Genomic DNA, 26597 nt, shown 5'->3' with positions numbered 1-26597 from the left:
TACTTTAATACTTTTCCCTCTCTGTTTCCACTTTTCTGTCTAGAACTTCTGCTATTCAGTTATTGAAACTTGTGAACTGTCCTCAAATTGTCATCTCTTTATTTTCCAATTTTTTTCATCCTGCTGTTATACTTTTTAGAAGCTTTCCTCAACTTACTACATTTCTATTGAGTTTGCCATTTCTGCTATTGCATTATTCATTTATAAGAAGTTTGTTTCTCCTGAATATTCTTTTTTTAATGTATTATCTTTTATAACCATTTATCTCTGAGGATATTACTAGATTAATCTCCTCCTTGCCTAAATCTGTCTTGTTTGTTTTGGCCTCTGTCATGTTAAGAGACTTTCCGCGAAGCCTCGTGATCCTTGGCTGTTCACTCCTGTGAAAGAGTTGGGCACATAAATGCCAACTAGAAACTCTGCCCATGGGTGGTTTGTGACTGTGGGCTTCATAGTTGGGAGACTTGGCCGACTAATTTCTTTGGGGACCCCCCCCACACACACAATGTATCTTTAGATCTTTCCTCTTAAGTCTGTGTCAGATTCCACAGAAATCTCTTCTAATTTCCTGGGGGAAAAGGTTAGGGGTGGTGGTGGTTCTCAATATTCAGTATGTGTCTAATTAATCCCATTTCAGTGGGTAGCCCTGTCCTCAGCTGTGCCTGCTGTTCCTCAGTCCAAAGACCTGCTAAGGATTTGGCTTTCTTGGACTGCTCAGTCAGTGCTTGTGTGTCTCACTGCTCCTTTACTCATGTCTTAGTGGGTCTCTGGAGGGAGGGGGCCTGATGCAGGCATTCAGCAAGAAGGCCTTGCTCCCCCTCTTCCATTCCCATTGCCCCTGATACCGGTGGGACTTCCCCAGGATTCTTTTCAATCTTTCTACTTGTCTGCCTAGCCAATATATTGCTATGGAAGTCACTTTCTTCAAACACAAAACCAATCGTTTACTTGAAAACCACACTAGCTCTCCACTGCCTACAAAACAGTCAAAACTCCTTAGCACAGCACACAAGGTCTTGGATACTCTGACCCCAGCATAGCTTGCCAGCATGACTTCTCTTCATACCACTTACCACACATAGTACAACGTTAGTTTTAATAGTGCACTTGTATCACCCTCTGCTTGAAGACAGGCAGTTATGGAGAGAAGGTTGGAACTAGACTGACTAGATCCAGTGTCTCAGCTCTGCCACTTTACCAGTTTACCAAGTTAATCTCATCTGCAAAATAGGGATCATAATAGTACCTGTTATTGTGAGGATTATCAGAGTACTCGGAACAGCAGCCGGCATATAGGAAGTGTGACTGATATATGTGTTAAAGATTTTAGGTCTCTGCACACCTGTCTGCCCCAGAAGACTATCAAGTCCTTGGAGAGGATCTCTTCTAATTTGCTCAACATTTGTGATGTGTTTATAATAATAGGGCAGCCATGATGCTATTCACGAGGGACAATGTAAAAAGAGCATGGCAAATTACTAAAACATAATGTGACAAATGCTACAATACAGGAAAGAGCACAGTGAACATAAAGCATGTAAGATATGATGGTTCAAAACAAGTAGAGAAAGCTTCACAGGTCCAACATTTAAGATGGGGCTTGACCAAAAACAAAAAAAGATGGGGCTTGATGAATGAATATGTAAGGCAAAACGTGGTGCTCCTAAGACAGTGAATGGGGCGAGAACCACAGGTGAGACTAGAGGAACAGGTTGGGGCCAACTGCACAAGGCCCTGTATAACCTGTTTGAGTCTCTATTTTGTTTCAACCACTGTTTGTCAATTTCACCGTCCTAGCATATTGGGAGTGCCATAGACAATTTTGAGGAGTTATAAGTATTTTGTTACTAATAGCTGAAATGCAGCTACTTGGCAATTATTTAAAAAATAAATTAGAACACGCTTCCAAATAATGTTGAAGAAACCAGATATAAAAGAACACATACTCTATGATTCCATTTACATAAACGACAAAACTAGGCAAAATTAATCTATGTTGTCTCAATTTCGGGTATAGTTACCTTTACCAGTGGATAGTGACTGGAAGGGGATCCAAAGGGGACCCCTGAGTGCCAGTAATGTTGTTTCTTGATCTGGATACTGGTTTCACAGGTATGTTGTTTGTGAAAATTCATCATGTCGTATACACGTATTTTGCTGTATCTGTTGTATTTTAAGTTAAAACAATAAATTAGATTCATAACATTGTGTGGTCACTTGGACACACATGCGTTTACTTGAAGAAGAGGTGGAGTTACAGACTGGAAACTCATCGTGCAAATATCACTAGTTTTGTGTTCCCTTATGGACTACCTCGGGACAGCTCTGGTACTCTGAACAGCCAGGAAAGTTATCACATAGCCAGAGCCAGTCACCTTCACCAACAGTAGGGCTTCAGTGAGGGTGGGAGGAACTGGCTTACACCTAAGGGTTAGTTATATTGAATATATGTAGCGTCTCTGAAATGCCAACACAACAGCATCCCTCCCAAAATTCACATCTACCCAGAACCTGTGAATGTGACCTTATTTGGAGATACGGTACTTGCTGATATAATTAAGCTAAGATGCGGTCACACTGGATGAGAGTGGGCCCTAATCCAGTGACTGGTGTCCTTACAAGAGGGAAACTGGATACAGATAAGACACACAGGGAAAATGTCATGTGACAACAGAGAAAGAGACTGGAGTGATGCAGCTACAAGTCCAGGAATACCAAGGATTGCCAGCAATGGCCAGAAGCTAGGAACAGGCAGGGAAGGATTCTCCCCTAGAGCCTTGAGAGAAAGTGTGGCCCTGTAGCCATCTTGATTTTGAACTTCTAGCCTCCAGAACTGTGAAAGGATAAATCTCTATTGTTTTAAGCCACCAAGTTTGTGGTAATTTTTACAGCAACAATAAGAAACTAATAACTATCACAAATTTGTGTAAGTTGAACTACCATAAATTTTGAGTGCTGTACTTGTATCAAGTGACTTGTCATTTGATGTATCTTTTTCAGTCACTAGGCAGCTTCCAAAAGGCAAAGGAAAAGCATGTTAGAAAACCCTTTTGAAGTTTGTTTTTTTACTGTTATCTCATTAAGGCACAATTATGTTAGGGAAAACCAGTTCCTATTTTACAAAGGAGTCATACTTCTATTATATATTGTCTCAATATGTTTTAACAACTTCAAAAGTGCTGTTGGATTATACGGGAACAGATTTTTCTTCTGCAAACGATAAATGGCACCTTGTAGCTCTTCAAAGCACTTTACTGTTCTGTAAGATATTCCCACTTTAGAAGCAATGTTATTTGCGCCTATGTCACAATCAACAGAGAAGAGAGTATTAGATTCTTTGGGAACCAGAGACCTTGACTGAGACTCCAGGCTAAGTTCTTTTTTATCCCTACTTGTTCCAACTGTGTCCTGAATTTTCTTCATTGCTTCTTGGTGTAAAGATGTTAGTCTACTGTTTGCTAAATGCTGGTCTGTGGATTCTTCTTCAGAATCATCAGAGGTTTCATAATCTACCAGACTTTGAGAAGTTCGTGGGGGAGATCGACTATTAGCCTGGAGTGTGACCTGGGCCTCCTCAGACATCACAACATGGTTCAGTGGTTCAGAAGAAGCTTCAGAAGCCCAGGAGACCCAAGCATGAGCATCTCTGTGATTATCAAGAACAGCCAAAGGACTAGGTTCTGTTTGGTTGCTGCTTCTGTCTTGGACAAGTGAGGAGATACAACAACAAATATTTATGTTATCTTTAGATTCAGTTATCTCAAAGTACTTGCAAATGGTGAAAAAATTATCCCAGTCTTTTTGCAATAATTTTAAATATCTAACAAAATACTCAAGAAAACAGGTTTCTAATGAAATCAAAAAATCAAGAAGAACTGTAGAATCAAATCCTATATTTTTTAAAAAGAATAAAAAAATACAGTGTGGATTATAGCCATTTTCATGTGTGTGATGGTTCCACATTTCTTTTTCTTGGGTCAAGTTTTCAGTAGCTTCACATTCTCTGAAAACAGAGAGCAGAGACTTCAGATTAATGACTGTTAACAAATATAAGTTTTGACAGATGTAATTCACAAACCATAAATTCTCCTATCAGATTTCTTTTTAATGTATGCATTATTTTAAAAAGAAAAAAAATTCAAAACAATCTCTTTTTCCACAAACTCCATATAAATCTGATTCAATAAAATAAATAAAATCCATTGACTTTGGTAGTTCTAGTTTTTACCTGCCCAATTAAAGTCCTCTGTCTTCCTGTCTCTTGACATCAGAATTCCTTGTTCCTACAGGTAACTAATTCCCTGTGGTAAGGTGGGAATTAACCTCCTTCCTTTCCTTCCACACTTGCCTCAACAGGGGTGGGCATGTGACCCAGACTGACCAATCAGAGTACTCAAGCTCCTGGCCACCATGATACCAACATGAATCTGTGAACCACGCTAATCAGATCTCTCCAGGACTTCTGCTGGCACCATTAAAGATTATAACTGTAAGGCTGCTGTAAGCCTGGCACTGCTGGTGGCCGGCCCTGTCTGAGAATTAATTCAGAGCCGGGAGATAGAAACAAAGAGAAATAATCAATTACATGGTTTCAGTCATATACAGTTATACCTGATGCCAATTTGACCCCTTAGAATTCCCAATTAAGAGCCAATAAATTCCTTTTTCTTTTGCTTAGACTAACTTATGTTGATTTCTATCATTTACAGCCAGTCAGTCTTAACTAATACAGTTACATTAAAAAAAATACATATGACATGAGCACATGCCTCTGCGAGCACACTAAACTCAAGCTAAGAAAGTTAGAAATTCACATACAAAGTAAATTTAATTCAGAGGCTTCCTCTTTCTTGAGGAGTAAGAAGTCAGCTTTGAATACAACTAAGATATACTGTACGAGGCATGTGCATTCAGACGGAATTTGTATTTGACCGTTTCTAAGCCTAATTCAAATCGCATGCAGGAATTCTGTGTTCTTGATTAGAACCTTTTGAAAACTGGCCCTAAACTCTTACAGTCTGAAAGCAGCCACTGCCAGCAGTGTCATAATACAAGTAAGAACTGGCAGCACAACACTGCACCGACAGTCATTAGTAAGAAATCCCTTTCTCTGAAGCCAAGAAAGAAATGGAAATAAAGCAAATACTTTAAGGTTTTAATAAAGCAGAAGCAGAAACAGTGTAAAAGGTCTTCAGTTATTAACTTCATTACCAATTACAGATATTTGCCACAAGAAGATTGACCCAAGACTGACCAAGTACAGCTGTTTTAATAAACAGAAATAGGATCAGTATGTCATCAGTAACGTAAGTTCATAATCAATTTCAGATATCTGCCTCAAGATGATATCAATCCCAGTTCAACTGTACATTAAAATGAAAATTTACAACAGCTCCTTTGATTACTAACAAGATTGCACTCACCTTTACAAAGGCAAAAATCACCTTACAAAAGTTCAATACAGACAAGTTAGTCTCAGAGGTGAAAAGAGTTCTTAAACATCAATTAAATTAAGACTTAGACAAGTGTATTAACTTATTCCTGATCACACAGGTAAAGCAAAGGTGGAGACTCAGCCAGAACCCATGCTGTCTAATCTCAGTCTAGTTCTAATCCCTAGATCTGCCTAGCCAGCCAAGTTTTCATAATGAGAACTCAAATGTAATCTATTTTCATGTAGGAGAGGGTTAAAGAAAGAAATTGGAACTTATAAGGAAACCACAAGATTGTTAGGGATTTTTTTTTCTCCCTAATGATGGAAAGTAAATAGTATGTCCAACACATTATTAAAAATGTTTTCTGCTTTCCTGGAATGTAGTTAGTATAATTACTTTAAAATATACAAACCTGGTCAACTTCAGGTAGATGTTCATTGCTATTTTGGCAGCCTCCAACATGTCATCATCTTGTTCTATGAAGACCCTAGACAACCACTCACAAAGATTGTGTGATTGCAGAGAGGGCTGAAGGTGAGGCTTTAAGAAGGTCAGTAACTCAGACATGAACCTCTGTAAATCAACTTCAAAAAATGCAAATTTCAAAGAGCAAGCAACAGTTTATGAATGCATTTATAATAACTTGCCTATATATAAGTTTATAATATCTAGAATACTTTAAAATTCATTTTCATAATTCACACTTTCAAAAAGTTTGTGAGTTAGGGATTATCTCTACTCTGTATATTAGGAAACTGAGCTTCAGAGAAAAAAATGACCTACTCAGTAGGATACAGTTAAAATATATAGCCAGATCATCTACTTCCCACGCTGCCAAATAACTAATTATCTCTGAGAAATAAAAGTTACATAAAGTCTTGCTAAAAGCATATAAATGAATGAGTAGTAGGCAACAGAAATCACTTCACTGGATGCCACATGATTTGTTACTAGAGGCAACAAGGCACCCAAACAAAAATAATTTGCCCTCAAATTAACAGAAAAAAATTTTTTTGTTTGTTTAAAATTGTTTAAAGTATTAAAACAAAGTACTACTATTAAAAAAAGTAAAAAAGGTTTTGAGGAGTTTTAACTGCAATTTAAAATTCTTGACATATAACACACGCCATCTAGTGTTGTAAATGATAACTGCACAGGATTATATCTTACATGTTGTTACTTACTACAAGCTAAATGTTATCTAAAGCAATTCAGGGAAGTCATTGCTTACAATTCAAACCTTTCGCTGAAACTCTATGCTGCTTGTTTAGAGACGTTTACTATTCATTTTTCTCAAATGAAACTGAGAACATAACCTTCCCCAGCACCTACACTGAATACATTAAATGGCTCTCTTTGGACTCTAAGTTAACATCCTGGAAATTTTATACAAAAATTTCTTCATCAATATAACTTCTAACATAATAGTTTTGATTCAACTCCTAATTGTCAACAATCTGTATTAGTAGATATACCAATTTTATGAAGGAAAATATGAATAATATACTACAAATATCTGAATATGAATTGACTTACATTGCTTACTTCGAAGTGACTCAACAGCATCTTTTTTTTTTAAACACAATTATTAACTATACTATGCAAATTCAGTTTAGAGAACAAAACTGAAACTTTTTTTCTTAAGGCAATTCTAGTTTTTTCTTTTTTTTGAAGAAAATTAATAAATTATAACTAGAATAACATATAGCTTAAATTGTGAAATTACAGTCCTGAGATTTGATAATTATGAATAATTTTACTTCAGTAAATAATTACCCATTACTTTGCATACAAAAGGAGTTGAGAGAGTTACCTTTCATTTCATTTGCTGAAGCACCATTTTGAAACTTGATTTCTAAGGATCTAATGATAAGTAAGCTCGCTGCTCTAAGGATCACATGATCTGGACCAGGAACGCACTCACATCCAGGTTGGACTTCATCGCCTCCAAAGCAGGAAGGTTTTCCATAGACAGACAGTGTCCTCAACAAGCCCAAATCCACAGCTTGCAGAACAGCATCAGCTAAAGTCAACAGGTCCACATCTAAAGGATGATCTGGTGCCATGAAGATAGGGACAGATCCCCGACAAAGGTCTTCACCCACTTTGCAGAGAAGGCACTTTTTGATGAATATGATGAATTTCCTTTTGACAAAAGCCTGAATAGGCCAGGTAATAACGTTGAACACGCAATAAGGTTTCAAAAATAAAATCCTCTGGCAAGTGAAATGTAACTTCAAGTGGATTCTGGAGGCTATAAGAATTTCAAGCAATTCCAGGAAACATATCAAGCTGTTTATTAGTTTAGAAGTATCTTGGTGGTTTTCAAAATTCTGAGAAAATAAGGAATTGTAAAAGACTTCAAAAATAGTGTCAAAAGGAGCCAGGAACTGCTTTAGAATTTCTGTGATTAAAAAAATAGTAATTATAAGCAACAGGAAAAACAAAGACTTCTTAAAAAATTTTACAATTCAATTTTTATAATTATTATGCCTTTATAAGATGAAAAAATGTATTGGATTTTTTTTTTTTTTTTTTTTTTTTTTGCGGTATGCGGGCCTCTCACTGCTGCGGCCTCTCCCGTTGCGGAGCATAGGCTCCGGACGCGCGGGCCCAGCCGCTCCGCGGCACGTCGGATCCTCCCAGACCGGGGCACGAACCCGTGTCCCCTGCATCGGCAGGCGGACTCCCAACCACTGCGCCACCAGGGAAGCCCTGGATTGGATTGTTTACCTCTAACATGAACAAATGAAGATACACAGACTAAGTAAGAGCTAATAACCATGGCTAATACCCATTTTACAAATATCAGTAACATCAGACGATGCAAAGGATATATAAAAATGAAAAGCTTTAATTTCAATTTTTAATAATAGTTAAGTTTTACATTTTTTCCTTTTAAAAAGGTATCCTCAATCAAAAAATATGGGGCACAATTCTTTAGTTTTTCATACTTCAAGACAGATCAGACATTGTAAAGTGAGTTTTACTCTTCATTATATAACTATAATGCTCCTTGGGAACAAGATAATGACCATTGTTTACGGGGAGACATAATTCATACCTGTTTTTTGTGAACATGTATCTTTAAAGATTTCTTTTATTACAAAGGTAAGCATCCAGAGGCAGTATACTACTTTATCACTTTCAGAATATTCAGAAAGGTTTTCTTGGCAAAAAGAAATCCAGGAATTACTCAATGTTATCTAGAAGTTAGAAAAAATTTAAAGGAGTAAGTTATAATACAATATTTACTTTACAATTACAAATTACCTATTATATACAACTCAATACAACATTGCTTACTCCCTTCCAAAAAAAAGTATAATATTTGTTAAAACAAGGACATAAATATCCTAATATTCCTTAAATCAAGAAATTCAATATGCCATAGAAATAAAAGATCAAAGGGAACATGAAAATAATAGCAGTGGTTATTATCTCTGGTAGCTGCAATGATATGTAATTTTTATTTTGGTCTTTATACATTTTCTCTTTTCCCAAATTTTCTACTGCAAATACTGCCTTTTTTAATTCAGGAAAGAATGTTATTTTAAGAAAGGAACAAGCAATTATAGCTGAAAGAAGTCAGTAAATTTAGATTTTTTTATTAACTAATTCAGAGATAAGAGAAAAACTGGATAATTTGTTCACATTTGTTCATTATGCTGAGGACCACTCTTAGAATTCATTTATATTAAACCTGTGAAAATGGTTTTAGTCTCAAGCAGGGGTTCCTAAATCTTTTTTTGGAGGGGAGGAAGGAGGCCCACCTACTCCTTTGACAATGTGAAGAAAGTTATGAACTCTCTGATGTGAAACACATCTTTTGGGTTAAGAATCTGATTTGTGAAGATTTACAACGTATTTAAGACTCTAATCCTTGATATAAGCCATCATCATATTATTCTATTCTTAAACTTTTATGGATTTACACGTTATTATGTGAGCAAATATTTTATTGATAAAATATTGAATGCCAGAGAGCAATTTTTAAAGAAACTATAAAAGAAACAGTAACATAATTTGATTACTTATCTTACCTTTTCCTTCAATTGGAAATACAGAAGTAGTGCAAGGCACTTTGCAGCCATGTGAGATAACAATTTATCCGAGTTTTGGAACATACAGGTCTATAAGAAAACAAATAAATTTACCTACTGTTACTGAATGTTAAAACTTATATTTTTAAAATCTAGATCTTAAAAAAAACCCCAAAGAAAATGCACTTACTAATTTAGAATCAATGTCAGATGATTTTAAAAGAATTTTAATTATATCTCTATATTTCTCCTTTGCATGCAATTCAGTTTCGACAGATAATATTCTGGTTATCATCACTTTGATCACTGTTAACTGAAGTAGCATTATTTCTCGGGTACTGCTCATCTGAAAATGTCTCTGCAAACACACACGTGCTACAGAAGGGGTAGCCAAATTGACAGATGATGGCTGATGCTTGCCCTGAATATCAAGGATGTTTGAGCAGTCTGAGGAGGTGGTTGTAGAGCAATCTTGATCTGAAAATGCTGGGTTGAGATAAAAGATGTAATCATGGCTGTCATTTTCAAGTGCGGCTCCAAGAAGTACCTTCCTGTATAATTGTTCTAAAACTTCAAAGAAAGCTTTCATTTTGATTGCCAAATATATCTTACAAGAAGGTCGACAAATCCAAATTGTAAATATTAATCTTAGAAATGGGATGAATCTCTGTTTCTTCAATGAAACCTAAAATAGGAAAATTAATTTAAAAATATAAGTGTTACATACATTACAAGGAAAAGGCATCTGTTTCCAGTTAATCATTTACTCTCTCAAGTTAAAGGTAATACTGATGGCTTAATTTCTAAAAATGGAAAATTGGTAATAAGATAATTTTAAAACCATAAAAATAAAATTTATGTTTTTCATATAGATTTAAGATCATAAAATCATTTTAAATTTTATTACAGTAAAACTTTAGCTTTCCTTTAACATTTTTCAGTGGGCTGTCAGAGTTTCTCAACCTTGGCACTATTAACAGTAGGAACTGGGTAATTTTGCTTTGGGGGAGCTGTCTTGTGCATTGTAGGAAGTTTTAGCAGCATTCCTGGCCTCTAACCACTAGATGCCAGTAGTATGCCCTTGGGAGGCAAAATCATCCAGGTTGAGAATCACTTGGCTAATAACTCAAATTCATTAACTTTTACCTTCAACTTATAGATGAAAACCTAAAGTTAGATTGCTATGTGGTCAAACTATTATGGTTATTGCTGATTAACTCCCTACTTAAAATTATATAATATAAAGAAACCCTGGTTATCATTTATAACATTAAATTAAAAAATTTTAAATGCCATCCCAAGAAAAAGACACGACGTTAAGCAAAAGCAATCCAAACGTGAGCAAACTGTATTTTGTGTTTGTAGCTGGATATAAATTTAGACATCCTGGTTGCCCCAGACTCCTCTGACCTGATGGAGACCAGAAAGAGTGGGGAGAAAGGAAAGGATCAGAGGTGGCTTTTAAAGCAGAGAAATAGCCAATCAACTGATAACTGAATATCAGAGAAAGCATGTAGTTACTATATAGCAAGCATGGCTAGGAAAAATGAAAGACTTTGGTGCAAGCAAAAGAGATTACTGAATATCCCTTCAATGGAATACTGGAGCCTCTGGGAATTATCGGATCCTACAGGGCTTGGTCTTTTCACTGCCTTTGAGCTATTTTACACCTTGGTAAATTGTAGGTAAATGATAGCAATGCAAATAATTCTTGTCTGTGGACGTGCCCATAATTGTCTGGTGAAGGGGCAACCCTTCCTGCAGTGGGAAAAGCCAGTTTTGCTTCCATCTGTAAACTCATTTCAACACTCTTTTACTCTATATAAAGTCAATTTTTTCTTTTAAAATGGTTGACATTTGTCTAGTTCTTTAATTAATTAACTAGTTAAGTAAAATCGTTGCTCTGCGTTCATTTTATATAGGTCATGATTTTGTCCTTTTAAAATTTATAGTTAACAAAATCCACGAAATTCCCTCCTTTACCTGGACCCACTTATAAATGCCCATCTTTAACCTCCTTCCTTCCTCACTGGAAGAGACCTCATAGGGAGGGCTGTCACTTTTATCGGGTCTTACTTTTACTATAGGGCCGCCTGACCTGCCCTTGGTCTTCAAACCTCCCTCTCCACTGGTTTCTTCCCCTTGCTTAGCTTGTGAGGAATTTCAATTCCTGGTCACCCCTACAAGACAAAGCTGCCCTGTTCTAGTCCTCCAGTGCAGAAATAAATATTAAGAAACCTATAGATTTTAAGGTTATAAATGAAGCTTCTGTAAAGTTTTCACTGAATTCTATTTTCAAACCGTGGTGTGTATCTCACACAATTTATAAACATAACTTAATACGGTAATATCAGTAACCTTGTTCCATCTGACAATGTTAAAATTTACCTGCGCCCTGTACTCGCAGAAAGCAGCCATGGTTAAGAAGCACTGAACCTCCTGTGTTCCAAGAAAGGGCTAACCGTATTTCCAGATAGGACCCACCTTCACCCTTCCTTACTGACTCCCTAGTTTTATAAAACTCCCCACTTTTTCCTCCTTTGAGAGGTTTTCCATTAATAAACATTCTCCCTGTTGCAATAGCTTGAATAAAATCATCTCCTTAACTGTCTGGTATATTTTGTCTGTCACATACCAGAAATTAGTTTTCATATTCTATTTCAAAGATGAATTCCATCATACTTATTTTACTTATATTTTAGTTATAACATTTCTTCCCAATAAAACTACTGACATTTTTATATATAAAATATTCTGTGACAATATTTATTTTAAGACTAATTTAATCAGTAAATCTACCTAATTAGGTTTTAATTAATATTGTATGCTCAACTCTATTAATATAATTTTCAACCACAAATGGAATTATTTTTATTTCAATGCTATAGCAATAAAAATACTTCTAACTATATTTCTGTACATCTTAAGTCCTTAAATTTTACCACAAATTAGAATAAAACTGCTGCTATTTCAACTATTTTCAACCAATAAAAAGACCCATTTCAAATGGTTCAATCATTTCAGCACACAAAACTAAAGTGAATGCCAATAAATAGGTAAACAAAAAAGCATTTTGGGGTTTTTGGGGGGGTGGAGGGGAGGATGGGCTGTTTTCTATCACGGTGGAACCCAGGATCTTGATAAGAGTGGTTATGAGAAATCAGATTGAAAAGTTATAAACCTGAAGATACAAAGAGTCAAAATGATGCTTTATAGACAGAAAGAAAAACAAAAGCATCAACTAGGGGTCACAAATGCCAGGCAGATAAATGAATGAAGACAGTAGGTGCTAGGCTGCTTCTACTGTGACTACTATAAACCCTTCCTAATTACAGTGTCTTTTAAGATATTAATGCTGGCCAAAGAAACCTGCATTGAAACAAATGTCTACAGTAACCCACTGAGAATTAAGAACTGCAGTTGTTGTTTTAAAGCAATCATAGCACTAAAGGAAAGGACAAATCCTGAAAAAACGAACTAGGGGATTAACCAACCACACTTTTTTCCTCATAGTGGCTGCTATGAGATTGGGACATCTCAAGCTGCATTACCATGCTGGTCTGGAGGACAGCATACCCCTCTGACACCAAGCTCTTACGAGACGTCACCAAAGCGAAGTGTTTGGGGAAGGATGCTCAGAATGCTGAGAGGTTGTGGAGCCAGCTATACTGGATAAATGAGAGAGATTTGTCTAGCCTGTAAAGGACACAAATGTTAGGAGAAACCTAATTAGGAAAAGTGAATGAGCAGTGCTTCTCAGAGTTCTTTCAGAAAACGCCTCCTGGAAAAGGAAAGTGAATTCCCACGTCAGGGGGCCTAAGGGGGTGCCCATTACAAGCACAAAATTTGTTTAAAGTCTCTCTTTTATTGTTTAAGGGCTGTAAACCATCTGAATTTTGCAATCAAATCCTAATAGAATCACGCTTGTCTTTTTTTTTTTTTTTGACATGCTTGGGTATGATTTATTTTTTTTAAACATCTTTATTTGAGTATAACTGTTTTGAAATAGTGTGTTAGTTTTTCCTTTACAACAAAGTGAATCAGTTATACATATACATATGTTCCCATATCTCTTCCCTCTTGCGTCACCCTCCCTCCCACACTCCCTATCCCACCCCTCTAGGTGGTCACAAAGCACAGAGGTGAACTCCCTGTGCCATGCGGCAGATTCCCACTAGCTATCTAATTTACATTTGGTAGTGTGTATATGTCCCTGCCACTCTCTCACATCGTCACCGCTTACCCTTCCCCCTCCCCATATCCTCAAGTCCATGCTCTAGTAGGTCTGTGTTTTATTCCTGTCCTACCACTAATGAACTCTTCATGACATTTTTTTTCTTAGATTCCATATATATGTGTTAGCATATGGTATTTGTTTTTCTCCTTCTGACTTACTTCACTCTGTATGACAGACTCCAGGTCTATCCACCTCATTACAAATAACTCAGTTTCATTTCTTTTTATGGCTGAGTATTATACCATTGTATATATGTGCCACATCTTCTTTATCCATTCATCTGTTGATGGACACCTAGGTTGCTTCCATGTCCTGGCTATTGTAAATAGAGCTGCAATAAACATTTTGGTACATGACTCTTTTAGAATTATGGTTTTCGCAGGGTATATGCCTAGTAGTGGGATTGCGGGGTCATATGGTAGTTCTATTTGTAGTTTTTTAAGGAACTTCCATACTGTTCTCCATAGTGGTTGTATCAATTTACATTCCCACCAGCAGTGCAAGAGTGTTCCCTTTTCTCCACACCCTCTCCAGCATTTATTGTTTCTAGAGTTTTTGATGATGGCCAATCTGACCGGTGTGAGATGATATCTCATTGTAGTTTTGATTTGCATTTCTCTAATGATTAATGATGTTGAGAATTCTTTCATGTGTTTGTTGGCAATCTGTATATCTTCTTTGGAGAAATGTCTATTTAGTTCTTCTGCCCATTTTTCATGCTTGTCTTAATATAAAAAATATATTCCCTACCCATCTTCACATAAAATCAATGATTTAGGGATAATAATTGCTGAAGTTTATCAAGCGCCCACTATGTATCAGAAACTGTTTTAAGTGAGTAATAGCTTCATAACAACTGTAATAGGTGGGTACTTAATTACCACACCCATTTTATAATAAGGAAACTAAGGCACAAAGAGATCAAGTTACAGAGCCAGTTAAGTGGCAGAATCAGGATTTGAACCCAGGAAGTCTAATTTCACAGCCAGTTCCCCTTCTCAAATTTCCTCTGATGTTCCAAAGCCTCAGGGCAATGGTTGAATAGAAGCTCTCTAATAAACTTCTTAAGTGTAAGGAGTAACTGGCACAGCCTAATCTTTAACAGTTTCTATAGGTACTCCCACAATACCTTAAAACAGAATACTGATCCTCAGAATCATGTCTACATGCTGCACAAATTCTAAATTCAAGGCCAATTACTATACAACTTCCCAACTATGCAACTTCCCAGTGCAAACTACAATTAATTTTTTCAAATGATACTCAGCAACCAATGGTTGAAACATTAATCAGGACACCCATTTGATTGATTTTTACATTAAATTACTTTTAGTAGCTACATCAAACCCAGGGTGAAAAGCCTAACTATCCACTGATCATACTTTGGTATCAGTTCATCAACAGTTTAAAGGAAGTATAAATAGGAGTGGCTAAGACTTTGATTTAACTTCATTTAAAATAATTTCAACCTTTTACAACAATTAACTCAAGATGGATCACAGGCTTAATACTTAAAATTAACCTTTTAGAAAAAAAAGGAGAAAATCTTTGGGATCCAAGGCTAGGCAAAGAGCTCCTAGACTTGGCCTTCAAAGCCCAATCCATAAAAGTAAAAACTGATAAACTGGACCTCAACAAAATTAAAAACTTTTGCTCTGTGAAAGACCCTATTAAGAGGATAAAAAGATAAGCACAGACTAGGAGAAAATATTTACTAACCACATTTCCAACAATGGACTAGTATCTAGAATATATAAAGAACTCTCAAAACTCAACGTGATAATAATAATTCAATTAGGAAATGGGCAAGAGACATGGACATGTTCACTAAAGAAGATATAGAGCAAGTAAGTACACAAAAAGATGTCCAACTACATTAGCCATTAGGGAAATATAAATTAAAACCACAGTAAATACCACTATCAATATGATTGAAATAAAAATTAGTGACACCAAATTCTGGCCAGAACATGGAGAAAGTGGACCACTCTACATTGCTGGTGGGAACACAGAATGGTACAGTCACTGGAAGACAGTTTGGCAGTTTCTTAGAAAACTAAACATACTCTTACCACGTCGTTCCAGCAACTGCACTCCTCGGTGTTTACCCAGAGGAGTTGAAAACTTATGCCCAGAAAAAAACCTGCACATGCATAATTGCCAAAACTTGGCAGCAGTGAAGATATCCTTAAGTAGGTGAATGAATATATATAAACTGTGGTTCATCCACTCAATGGAATATTATTCATGCTAAAAAGAAAGTGCAATCAAGCCATGAAAAAGACATGGAGGAAACTTAAAAGCATATTACTAAGTGAAAGAAGTCAATCTGAAAAGGCTACATAGTGTATGATTCCAATTATATGACACTCTGGAAAAGGCAAGACTATGGAGATGGTAAAAAGATCAGTGGTTGCCAGAAGTTGGGGGATGAGGAGAGGGATGAATACATGGAGCACAGGACTTTTAGGGTAGTGAAACTACTCTGAATGCTACTTCAATGACGGATACACGTGATTATACATTTGTCTAAACCCATAGGATGTAAAACACCAAAAGTAAACCCTAATGTGAACTATGGATTTGGGTGATTATGACGTGTCAATGTAGGCTTATCAACTGTAACACACGTACCACTGTGGTATCCCATCTGCAGATGCTGATAATGGAGGAGACCATGCATGTGTGGGGGCAGAAGGTATATAGGAAATCTCTGTACCTTCCTCTCAATTTTGCTGTGAACCTAAAACTGTTCTAAAAAATATAATCTTTAAAACAAAACAAAAATGCTAAACATGCTACCATATGACCCAGTAATTACACACTTGGGCGCTTATTCCAGCAAAATAAAGACTTATTTTCACACAAATACCTGTATGTGAAAGTTCGTAGTAGGTTTATTCACAGCAGCTCAAAACTAGAGACAATCCAGTTGTCCTTCAACAGATGAATAAACTGTGGTACATCCACACTACTCAGTAATAAGAAGGAAAGAACTATTGATACATGCAATAATTTGGATGACCCTTAAGGGAATCATGCTAAGAGAAAAAAGCCAATGTCAAAAGGCTGCATACTATATGGTTCAATTCTTGAAATGACAAAATTAGAGAGCTGGAGAGCACATCAGTGGTTGCCAGAGGTTAGTGAGGGCCCCTCCCACTTGGTGTGTAGGGTCATAAAGGCCTTGTGATAATAGAACTGATGGGGAACACGCTAACCTATATATGTGATAAAATTGCTAAATATACACATGTAAATGAATAAAAGGGGAATCTGAGTTGGAGCAGTAGATTGATTGTATCAATGCCAATATCCTGGTTGTGATACTGTACTACAGTATTGCAAGATGCTACCATTGGAGGAAACTAGTTGACGGGTACACAAGATTTCTCTGTATTATTTCTTACAACTTCATGTGAATTTACAATTAGCTCAAAATAAAAAGTTAAATTAAAAAAATAACAATTTCAGCTACAGACATCAGCCTTCTGATCCTTAGCAACAGTATGCATAAGACTTAATATCAACTAAAATATAAACATAAACTTATTAGAACTTTGATTTTAAAAATTTCTAGACTGAAAACTGAGAATGGTATTTTAAAATGTTTTAAAAATATTTTCTTAAAAAGTATTAAGAAATAGAGCTTTTAAGTACATAGTCTATTCACTAGAAAACATTCTTCCACAACTTAATTTTAAAATTATCAGAAAACAAGCTGCTAGTAATTTACTCCTTTGTCTAAAAAAAATGATGACACTACTTTTAGGGAGTTTTTATTACATAAACTCTACATTAAATTCAGAATACAGAAAGATAATTTCTTTCATGGTCAGTATATAAAGTAAAAAACTGCTTTTCTTTCTATGATAAGCTAATGGTTTGCTAAGTGACTAGAATCTCTCAATACAGGCGCCTAATGGAATAGGTTCAAATCTGACCACAGCCAGACAGGTTACTTAATCTCTCTCCAATAACAAGGCTGCTGTGATTCTTGAGGCAGAAGTTGAGACACTCTAAACAAAGGCTGCTTCTAAGATTCCAGTTCCTTCCCCCAACTGAGATGGCATTTACTTTGTCCAAAAAATTAAAGTGGGTCTGGTTAGATTCTACAGAAAGTTGGGAGGGGGCAGGGAACCTGGGTGGCAGTGCCAAGGTTAGGAAAGTCTGAGAGGGCAGTGAAGGCACTGAGAAGGCCCAGAAGATGAAAGGACAGAGGTTCCCATCATCCATGTCCACCATCAGGGCCATCATAGTTGGCCAACTCTGATTTCAACAGCATCTCTCTACCCTAGTGACAAGAGGGGGAAGGATATGTTCCAACAGTATATCCTATGTTGGGCACCTTCCCTTCGCCCTGCTACTTCTACTCTTCCCCTTTCTCTGTGTCCCAACATGCTCCTGTAGTAGATGGGGGGGGGAGAGGGAGAGCAGGAGACTGTTCTTTCCAGTTTCAGGAACTGCTCCTTCTACTTACCTCCAGGCCTAGAGCAGGTACTGGCAGTTACCAGCCCCCAGGGTATACCATCCCTTGCTCATTTCCTTAAAACAAGTTTTAGCTGCCTCAGAATCACTTGCCAAGGCACGTAAAAGCAGACTGCAGGTCTTACCCCAGGAGTTTCAGATACAGCAGTTCTGGGATGGGTCCCCACAATTTTTATTTCTAACAAGTTTCCAGGTTATTGCTAAAACACTTAGACCCTGCCTCATGTTTGTAAATTGTCCTCCTATTAAACTCTTGTTTGCAGGACTCTGATCCAGGTCAGGCATTTTTTTTTTTAGCATAAAGAAAAAGCCTGATAATTAAGTTATAGATAAAAGATAAAATGTATGATTAAGACAATACTTAAAAGTGTTTTTCTGTCAACGTGGTATACTGGTAAAAACCTGGGATCTGGGGTCTAGAGTCATATGTCTCTACCACATCAGGGTCACCATGGGGCAAGCTACCACCTCAGCTTCAGTCTCCTTCCATGTTCAAGGGCATAATGACGCTGGGAGGGTTAAGTTAAATGATTGTCTCTGTAATAATCCCCAGTGCACATCTGTCAGTGGTTCCTGTGCCCCAGGTGGCCCTGTTAAAGAAGACAACACACAGCAGGAATGACTCCAGGCCCTGCCCACCTCACTCCTTCCTTTTACTTCCTTTGTACTTCTATTTATGGTGTGAAATTGTTAAAAATGAACGAACATGTTTACTTTGATAAAAAAACAATGCTGCTCCCCCATTTTTTAAAGGAGTGGCAAGTTAAGAAAGGCACAAATAGAAGAAACTGTTTACCAGATTCTTTTTTTAATTGAGGTATAATTGATATATAACATTATATTAGTTTCAGGTGTACAACATAATGACTATATATTGCAAAATGATCACTACAATAAATCCAGTTAACATCCATCAATATAGTTTCAAAAATTTTTTTGTGTGATGAGAACCTTTAAGATCTGCTCTCTTAGCAACTTTCAAATATGCAATACAGTATTATTAACCACAGTCACCATGCTGTACATGACATCCCCATGACTTACTTATTTTATAACTGGATGTTTGTAACTTTTAATCCCCTTCACTCATTTGCCCTCCACCTCCTCACACCCCACCAATCTCTAACAAACACCAATCTGTTTTCTGTATCTATGAGCTTGGTGTTTTTGTTATTTTCTTTATCATCCATTGACACATACTTAGGTTGTTTCCATAAATTGCAAGCAAAGGAATCAGGCAGCAAATGCAAAGGCAACCTACAAAATGGGAGAAAATCAAACCATATATCTGATAAGGGGTTAATATCCAAAATATATAAAGAACTCATATAACTTGATAGCAAAAACAAAAAAACCAAAAAACTGATTAAAAAATGGGCAGAGGATCTGAACAGACATTTTTCCAAAGACATACAGCTGGCCAACAGGTAACACTAAAAGATGCTCAACATCATTGATCATCAGGGAAATGCAAGTCAAAACCACAATTAGATACCACCTCATACCTATTAGATTGGCTGTTTATCAAAAAGACAAGACATAACAAGTGCTGGTGAGAAAAGGGAACCCTTGTGGGAATGTAAATTAGCGCAGCCACTATGGAAAACAGTATGGAGGTCCCTTAAAAAAATTAAAACTAGAACTATTATATGATCCAGCAATTCCACTTCTGGGTATTTATCCAAAGGAAGTGAAAACACTGACTTGAAAAGATATATACATCCCTATGTTCACCGCAGCATTATCCACAATAGCCAAGACATGGAAGCAACCTAAGTGTCCATCAATGGATGAATGGATAAAGGAAATGTGATATCTATATATTTATATATCTATAGATATAGATATTATTCTTCAGCCATAAAAAAAGAACAAAATCTTGCCATTTGTGACAATGTGGATGGACCCTGAAGGCATTATACTAAGTGAAATAAGTCGGATTAAAAAAGACAAATACCATATGATCTCTTTGATATGTGGAATCTAAAAAAAACTCAAATTCATGGATACAGAGAACAGACTGGTGCTTACTAGAGGCAGGGGGTGGAGTGTGGGCAAAATGGCTAAAGGTGGTAAAAAATAAGTCATGGAATGGAATGTACAGCATGGTGACTATAGTTAACAATACTGTAGTGTATATTTGAAAGTTTCTAAGGGAGTAGATCTTAAAAAGTTCTCATCACACAAAAAATCTGTAACTATGTGAGGAGATGGATGTTAACTAGACTTATTGTGGTGATCATTATGCAGTATACACAAATATTGAATCATTATGTTGCTCACCTGAAACTAATAATAATGACTTTCTCCATCAAGGTTAGGTCCTCCTGAAATACTCTCAGTCTCCCAGCACCACTGCTGTCTTACAGAATGTGTTACAATTGTACTTTAAGTTATCTGTGCAATAATTTGTAACACTCCTGCTTTAAGCGGAGTCTGGTTCATCACTTCTTCCCCAGCTCCTAGCACAATGCCAGGTACACAGTAGTATTAACAAATATTTATTGAATATGTTCATGGTTGAATATTCTGCTACAGTCAAGTTCTCAGGGATTTATTAACTTCATTCATTTAGTGTCCATGAGTAGTGTGTATGTCCAAAATAATCCTAAAATCAGTTCCAAAGTTCATTTTAGTACTGTTTTGATCTCAAAAAAATTTTTAACTGCTGTGTAATTTTTAACTTCTGAATTTTAAAATACAATAAAAATTTCATGTCAAAAAATTATAAATGCAGTACTATCTATAGCAGGGCTTGAGTTCTGAGCTAATTCAGTCTTTACTGTGTTACACACGTAACAATGTGCTCGAGCTGCACACGTTGAAGTCACAGTAAAGTGCAAATTAAAACTACACTTGAGGGAAAAAAATCCCTTAAATTAGCAGGATCAGGGCTACAAGAAGCTCAAGAGCCAGTAGTTAGCTTCCTTTCTTTCAGCATTTTTTTGCTGGGACCGTGAGGTCAAAGTGGAATTTCTCTATCCATCCCCATCCTCCTTTCCCGCCAGGTACTGCTGAACAAAGTTAGGCTAAAAGGCAGATGATGGGACTGCATGTCTGGTGGCCCTATTTACAACACACAGGTCCCGATCTCCCTGCAGTCCCAAGAATGGTGTCTGCTGTCATCAGGGCATAAGGCATAACCTGCTTTCTCTCTCCACCAACACTGCGTTCTTTAAGACACAGCCTCCTGGGCAGTGATTCTTGACTTCAGTCACACACTGAACTCTCTGGGGCACTAGGAAAAATGCCTGAACCCTAGGCACCAACTGAATCAGAGTTGCTGCAGTGGGGCTTGAGCATTTTTCCAACGATCAAGTCTGCTTCCATGCAGGGTATAAACTCAATTCAGGTTGAGTCAGGGTTTTATGAACTAAAACATCATAAACGTTGATCCTGAATTATTTCATTTACATGTTGTAAAATTAGTGTTTCCATTTGTGTGAATTTGATATCACCTAACTGAATGGAAAATGAAGTATGTCTGGTGAAATCTAACCAATTTTAACTTGTTAAAAATATTATGCAATCTAAACTTTTCAATCAATGAAAAGTTATAATTTAAGAATTACCAAATTTGAGAGCACCAAACAATAAAGCAATTTAGAATTATCTAGTAGCACATTCTGTGAAAGTGATAATACCATGTTCCCTGGTTGTGATATAACTGTATCTGTGAGTAATCTTAAAAATTGTTGCAACCTGAACAAAGGATTTCAAGTGAAAAATAAATGACTAGAGAAGTGGAAAAGCTAGGAAAAATTAGGACTCAACTCAGATACCAGCTTCTGTTAAGAAGCTCATTGACCTTCATGTCTTGGTTGAAGCAGCATTTTGCAAACACACTATCCAAACTGCGTGGGTGCTGAGAAGGCTGTAAGACTGAACGTGTTCTCTATAACTATTCACATATTTATTCATTCCTTTCATTCTTTTTGGAATTCAAAACGGCCTGATTCTATAATCAGTAAACATTATAAAACTGAACTTATAACTTACATTCATACTAGTAAAATACCACTTTTAAATTTATTTTTAAAAAAAAAATTAATTTATTTATTTTTGCTGTGTTGGGTCTTCGTTTCTGTGCGAGGGCTTTCTCTAGTTGTGGCAAGTGGGGACCACTCTTCATCCCGGTGCGCGGACCTCTCATTATCACAGCCTCTCGTTGCGGAGCACAGGCTCCAGACGCGCAGGCTCAGTAGTTGTGGCTCATGGGCCTAGTTGCTCCGCGGCATGTGGGATCTTCCCAGACCAGGGCTCGAACCCGTGTCCCCCGCATTAGCAGGCAGATTCTCAACCACTGCGCCACCATGGAAGCCCCAAAATACCACTTTTAATAGACTTTTTTACATTGAAGTCCCAGTGCTACCTAAATTTGAAAATCACTGGACCAGGAGATTCCTAAAGCCTCTAAACAATTCCAGAGACCAAGAGTACTAGGGATGTCAGGTGGCAATCCAGGTTCCCAAGAAGGAAGCAGTAATTATTTAGGCAGAATGCACAGATAAAGTCTAGAAATTCATGGCATGAGGTTTTTTTTTTTTTGGCCACGCCGTGTGGCTTGTGGGATTTTAGTTTCTCAACCAGGGATCGAACCTGGGGCCTCGGCAGTGACAGCGTGGGAGTCCCAACCACTGGACTGCCAGGGAATTCCCCATAGCACATATATTGTTGGAACTGTGTGAAATGTCTGAAGACAAAAAGAGTTTGCAAAAATACAGTTGGTGGTGGTACTGAAGTTGAGGTATTGTAAGCTGTTTTCCAAACTTTTTGTGATGTTATTTTGTTTTTATAATAAACCAGTAAGAAATCATGGCAGAATTGAAAGATCGGAAGTTGCTAATATGTAATATCATTTAATATGTCTGAATATAACTGGTTTCTAATAATTCAGCTACGTACTTCGAGGAAGGGAAATTTAGAAATTCAGTTATGAAATATTGCTGAGAAGTATGAAGATATAAAAAATAGCTGATTTTTTAAAACTTGGGAATTATACATCCAAAAATATGTAGTAGCCTTCAAAGTAGTTTTTTTATGAAGAGTCACCTCCAAATAGAGTACCTCTGTTCCAGGCTCTTGTTGAAACCCCTTTGGAAACTGCTCGCAGAGTTTTGCACATATTCTTTTGAATATACAGTTAGATATGATACTTTCTGGGTGGATATGGTTTAAAGAAACAGCCAGAAGTGATTAAAAACTTTTCTTGTATAATTTTTAGCCTGGCTTTTAATAATACACAACTTTAATTATTTCTAATCTAAGCAAATGTTTAGCAAGAATGTTCTTTTAAGAATTTGTAATTTCTGAAAAGCCTTACACAGAACAAGGGAAAGAAGTCTTTAGGGCTCACCAGATGTGAATATTAATTTAATCATCAATCCATAGAATTTCAGTGCCTTCTCTATCATGCATGAGGGTTCTCACTTTATAATACATCTGTTCACTCCCCTCCCCCTGCAAGTCTTCAAGTTTTCTTCTTAAAAGGGGCTTCTGCTTACAATTTCATCAGTAGACTTGCTGGCCAAAGGGGTATATTCTTTAAAGAAAAAATGGGCACATGTTCACACAGATAATAATTGTGTAGTCCTTCCATTAAAAATATTTTTGCCTTTTTCTAAACACACACTAATCCTTGACAAGTCAATTTCTCTTGGAGTTCCTTCTTTCTCTCTGGAGATTCCTTCTCAGACACGCTTGCTGTACCCCTTTCCTTCTACAGTCATTTCTGGGTATAAGACTGGTTCTGGACCCCTCAGGGATACCAAAATCAGTGGATGCTCAAGTCCCTTACATAAAATGGTGTTGTATTTGCATATAACCTATGCACATCCTCCCCTATACTTTAAATCATCTTTTACTTACAATACCTAATGCAACGTAAATGGTATGTAAATAGTTGCTAAGCTGGTGGAAAGTTCAAGTTTTGCTTTTTGGAACTGTTTTTCTTTTTACAAATATTTTTGATCTGAGGTTGGTTGAATGTGGAACCCGTGAATACAGAGGGTTGACTGTAGTCCCTTAAATGCTTCATGGACTTCCAATGTCTTCAATTAATATCTACATGCTAACAACTCAGAACCCACAGTTAGGTCTAGCTCTCTTCTGGCCTCCACACTCATGTATCTAAATGCCAGTGAAGAGCTGCACTTGGAGTTTCCACAACACCTTCAATACAAACTCAACTCAATCTATGGCCTCTCAAACTTGCCATCTCAGTGTACAGCACCTGTATCTCATAGTCACCCAAGTGAGAAACCTGGCTATGTTTCTGGACCCTTCTTAACCTCACTTCTCTCCATCCTCACTGCCACTGTTAACAGTACACCACTCCTACCCTGGACAACTGCAACAGAGTCCGTGCTAAGTGGCTGTTTCTTGGCCCACCCTACACCCACTTCCTTCTGAAAAACATCTCAACTTTCATTCGGATAAAGTCCAGATCCTTGAACATGCCTTAGCACGTCCTTTGAGATCTGGCTCTTGGGGTCTTCTCATCTCTATGCCCCACAAACTTAGCTCCAGGCTTTCTCTGAGGGCCTCAGAAACTCTGTGCACTTTAAGGATTCCCAAGCTTTGCTTGGCCCATTCTTTCTAAATCACACTCAACCATTTCCCTCCCACTCTCAACCTTCAACTAGGAAACCTCCAGTCTTGGGGAGCCCTCCACATATCCAAGTCAGGATTAGAGGGCCCTGCCAAGTGCTCCCTCAGCCTATACACAGTATTTCTCTCACTGAATTGTCCATAACTATTTTCTAGTTTGGTTCCCCTACGCTTGACTATGAGCTTCCCTGGGCAGGCCTGAAACCAGTTTGCCCACCTAAGCCAATAAGTAGCTCATGTAGAAGACACCAAAACAAGTATTCTTGATAAATGAATGATAATGTACAATAAAATACCAGGATATCAATTTAAAGTGTTTGCAGTGACTCCCATCTGCCACAAAACAACTTAATATATTTTATTAAACAAAAACAGCTGATATGTTTAAATGCATACTTCCTTTATACAGTTAGGCCTTTCTTTGAGGACATGGGTGGTAGTCAAACGTCTGGTGTACTGGGTGACTTAGTTTAAGATAATGTCAACTACTGCCTGGACTACTAAAACAGTCTTTCACATTTGCCTTAACCTCACTCTCAGCTACAGTCTTCTCCACTGAGCAGCCAGTGATGTTTTCTAAACATAAACAGATACGATAACTTTCCGACCACCCGCTACAAGGTCTTGCAAGATCCGCAGCCTGTCGCACCCCCGCCCCTCAACTTCATTACTAACCATGCATGACTACCTGGCCGCCTTTCTTGTAGTTCCTGTCAACAGCAAATATTCCAGCGTCGGAAGCTTTGCGCTTTTGATGTCTCTGCCTGAAAAATTCTTCCCTCAGATCTTGGCATGGTTGGCTCTTCCTCACTCAGATCGATACTCAAACGTCACTTCCTCAGAGACCTTTCCTATCTAAAATAGCCATCTCGCCCTAGCCAATCTCGATCCCATTATTTTACTTTTCTTTACATAACCTATCCCTGCCTGATAAATAATTTTGTGTTTGTCGGTCTCCCTGTTAAAGTGACGAGGGCAAATGATTGCATCTGTTCTATCTTGTTCACCGTTGTCTCCCTAACGGCTAGAACAGTGCCCGGCGGGTAAATACCGGCTAAACAAAAACATGCACTTAATAAACACGTCCACCTCCCATATTTCCACTCTTTTCCCTTTCATTCACAGGAATTCATGAGGGTCGCTGTTCTTGCAGGAAAGCCCTTGAAGCGTCACCGTCACCCCACAGAGAGTCCTCTTTTCCAAGCTAGACGAGGCACGCCCAGCCTGGGAGCTAGGGAAGCCTCAGGGACCGATAGAGGAGCCCAGGACCCGGCACTTGCGTCTAAAAAGCTCTGAGGAGAGCGGCGGGACAAGAAGCCCCTCTCCTGGCTTCCTGGGGACTGACGCCTCCGCAATTCTAAGCCCCGGAACAGCCTCTCAGTCAGCCGCACACACGCCTCCCCCGCCGCCGAGGTGAGCGGCTGCTCCCAGTTACCTGCCAGGGATCTGACTCAAGCCACTCCGCTTTCACACCGCCATTCGAGCGAGCCCCAGCCCCTTCCAAGACACCGTAGTTCACGAAAAGTACAAGGCATTTCCTCTTCCGCATGCGCAGAGGGCCTGTTCGGCCTACAGCGTTTCTTAGCAACCGCTTCGAGTCACTCCGCCAGGGGCGGAGCAGCGGAAGCCACGGGGAGGGGGAAGTGAGTGAGGCCAATCGGAGACGAGTACTAACCTCGATCGGCACGCCTCTTCTAACTGTCGCGAATGCACAGGCGGCTTTACGGCAGGCAAGGGGTGGGTGCTGCTGGGGTAAGGAGGAGGGAAGGAAGCAAGCAACCAACC

The 26597-nt window shown here is 37.8% G+C and overlaps 1 protein-coding gene across 2 annotated transcripts; it reads right to left on the bottom strand.

Annotated features, from left to right (window-relative positions):
* Positions 1–122: 122 nt before the first annotated feature.
* Positions 123–26348, bottom strand: LINS1 (lines homolog 1). 2 transcript variants are annotated; one of them, XM_059059584.2, is made up of 7 exons: positions 26248–26348; positions 9669–10163; positions 9479–9568; positions 8500–8641; positions 7249–7839; positions 5848–6019; positions 123–4003 (listed from the first exon to the last, which is right to left on the bottom strand). In XM_059059584.2, exons 2-7 carry the CDS (start codon positions 10065–10067, stop codon positions 3118–3120), a joined length of 2280 nt encoding a protein of 759 aa, XP_058915567.1. In that variant the 5' UTR covers positions 10068–10163; positions 26248–26348; the 3' UTR covers positions 123–3117. The 2 variants fall into 2 exon arrangements, with proteins under 2 accessions (XP_058915567.1, XP_066885592.1); XM_067029491.1 differs by lacking the exon at positions 9669–10163 and having other exon boundaries at positions 26248–26307.
* Positions 26349–26597: the final 249 nt, after the last annotated feature.

This window comes from Kogia breviceps, chromosome 3 (assembly GCF_026419965.1).
Source record: "Kogia breviceps isolate mKogBre1 chromosome 3, mKogBre1 haplotype 1, whole genome shotgun sequence".
NCBI lineage: Eukaryota > Metazoa > Chordata > Mammalia > Artiodactyla > Physeteridae > Kogia > Kogia breviceps.
Note: the sequence above shows the minus strand (reverse complement) of the source record. Positions and strands in the feature narration are given on the sequence as shown.

Coding starts and splice junctions, on each gene's coding strand:
- LINS1 (XM_059059584.2), bottom strand. CDS start 10,067: ATGAAAGCTTTCTTTGAAGTTTTAGAACAATTATACAGGAAGGTACTT. Junction 7,840..8,499: donor TACATGTTCACAAAAAACAG/GTATGAATTATG, acceptor TTTTAATCACAG/AAATTCTAAAGCAGTTCCTG. Junction 4,004..5,847: donor ATCTACCTGAAGTTGACCAG/GTTTGTATATTT, acceptor CTCTGTTTTCAG/AGAATGTGAAGCTACTGAAA.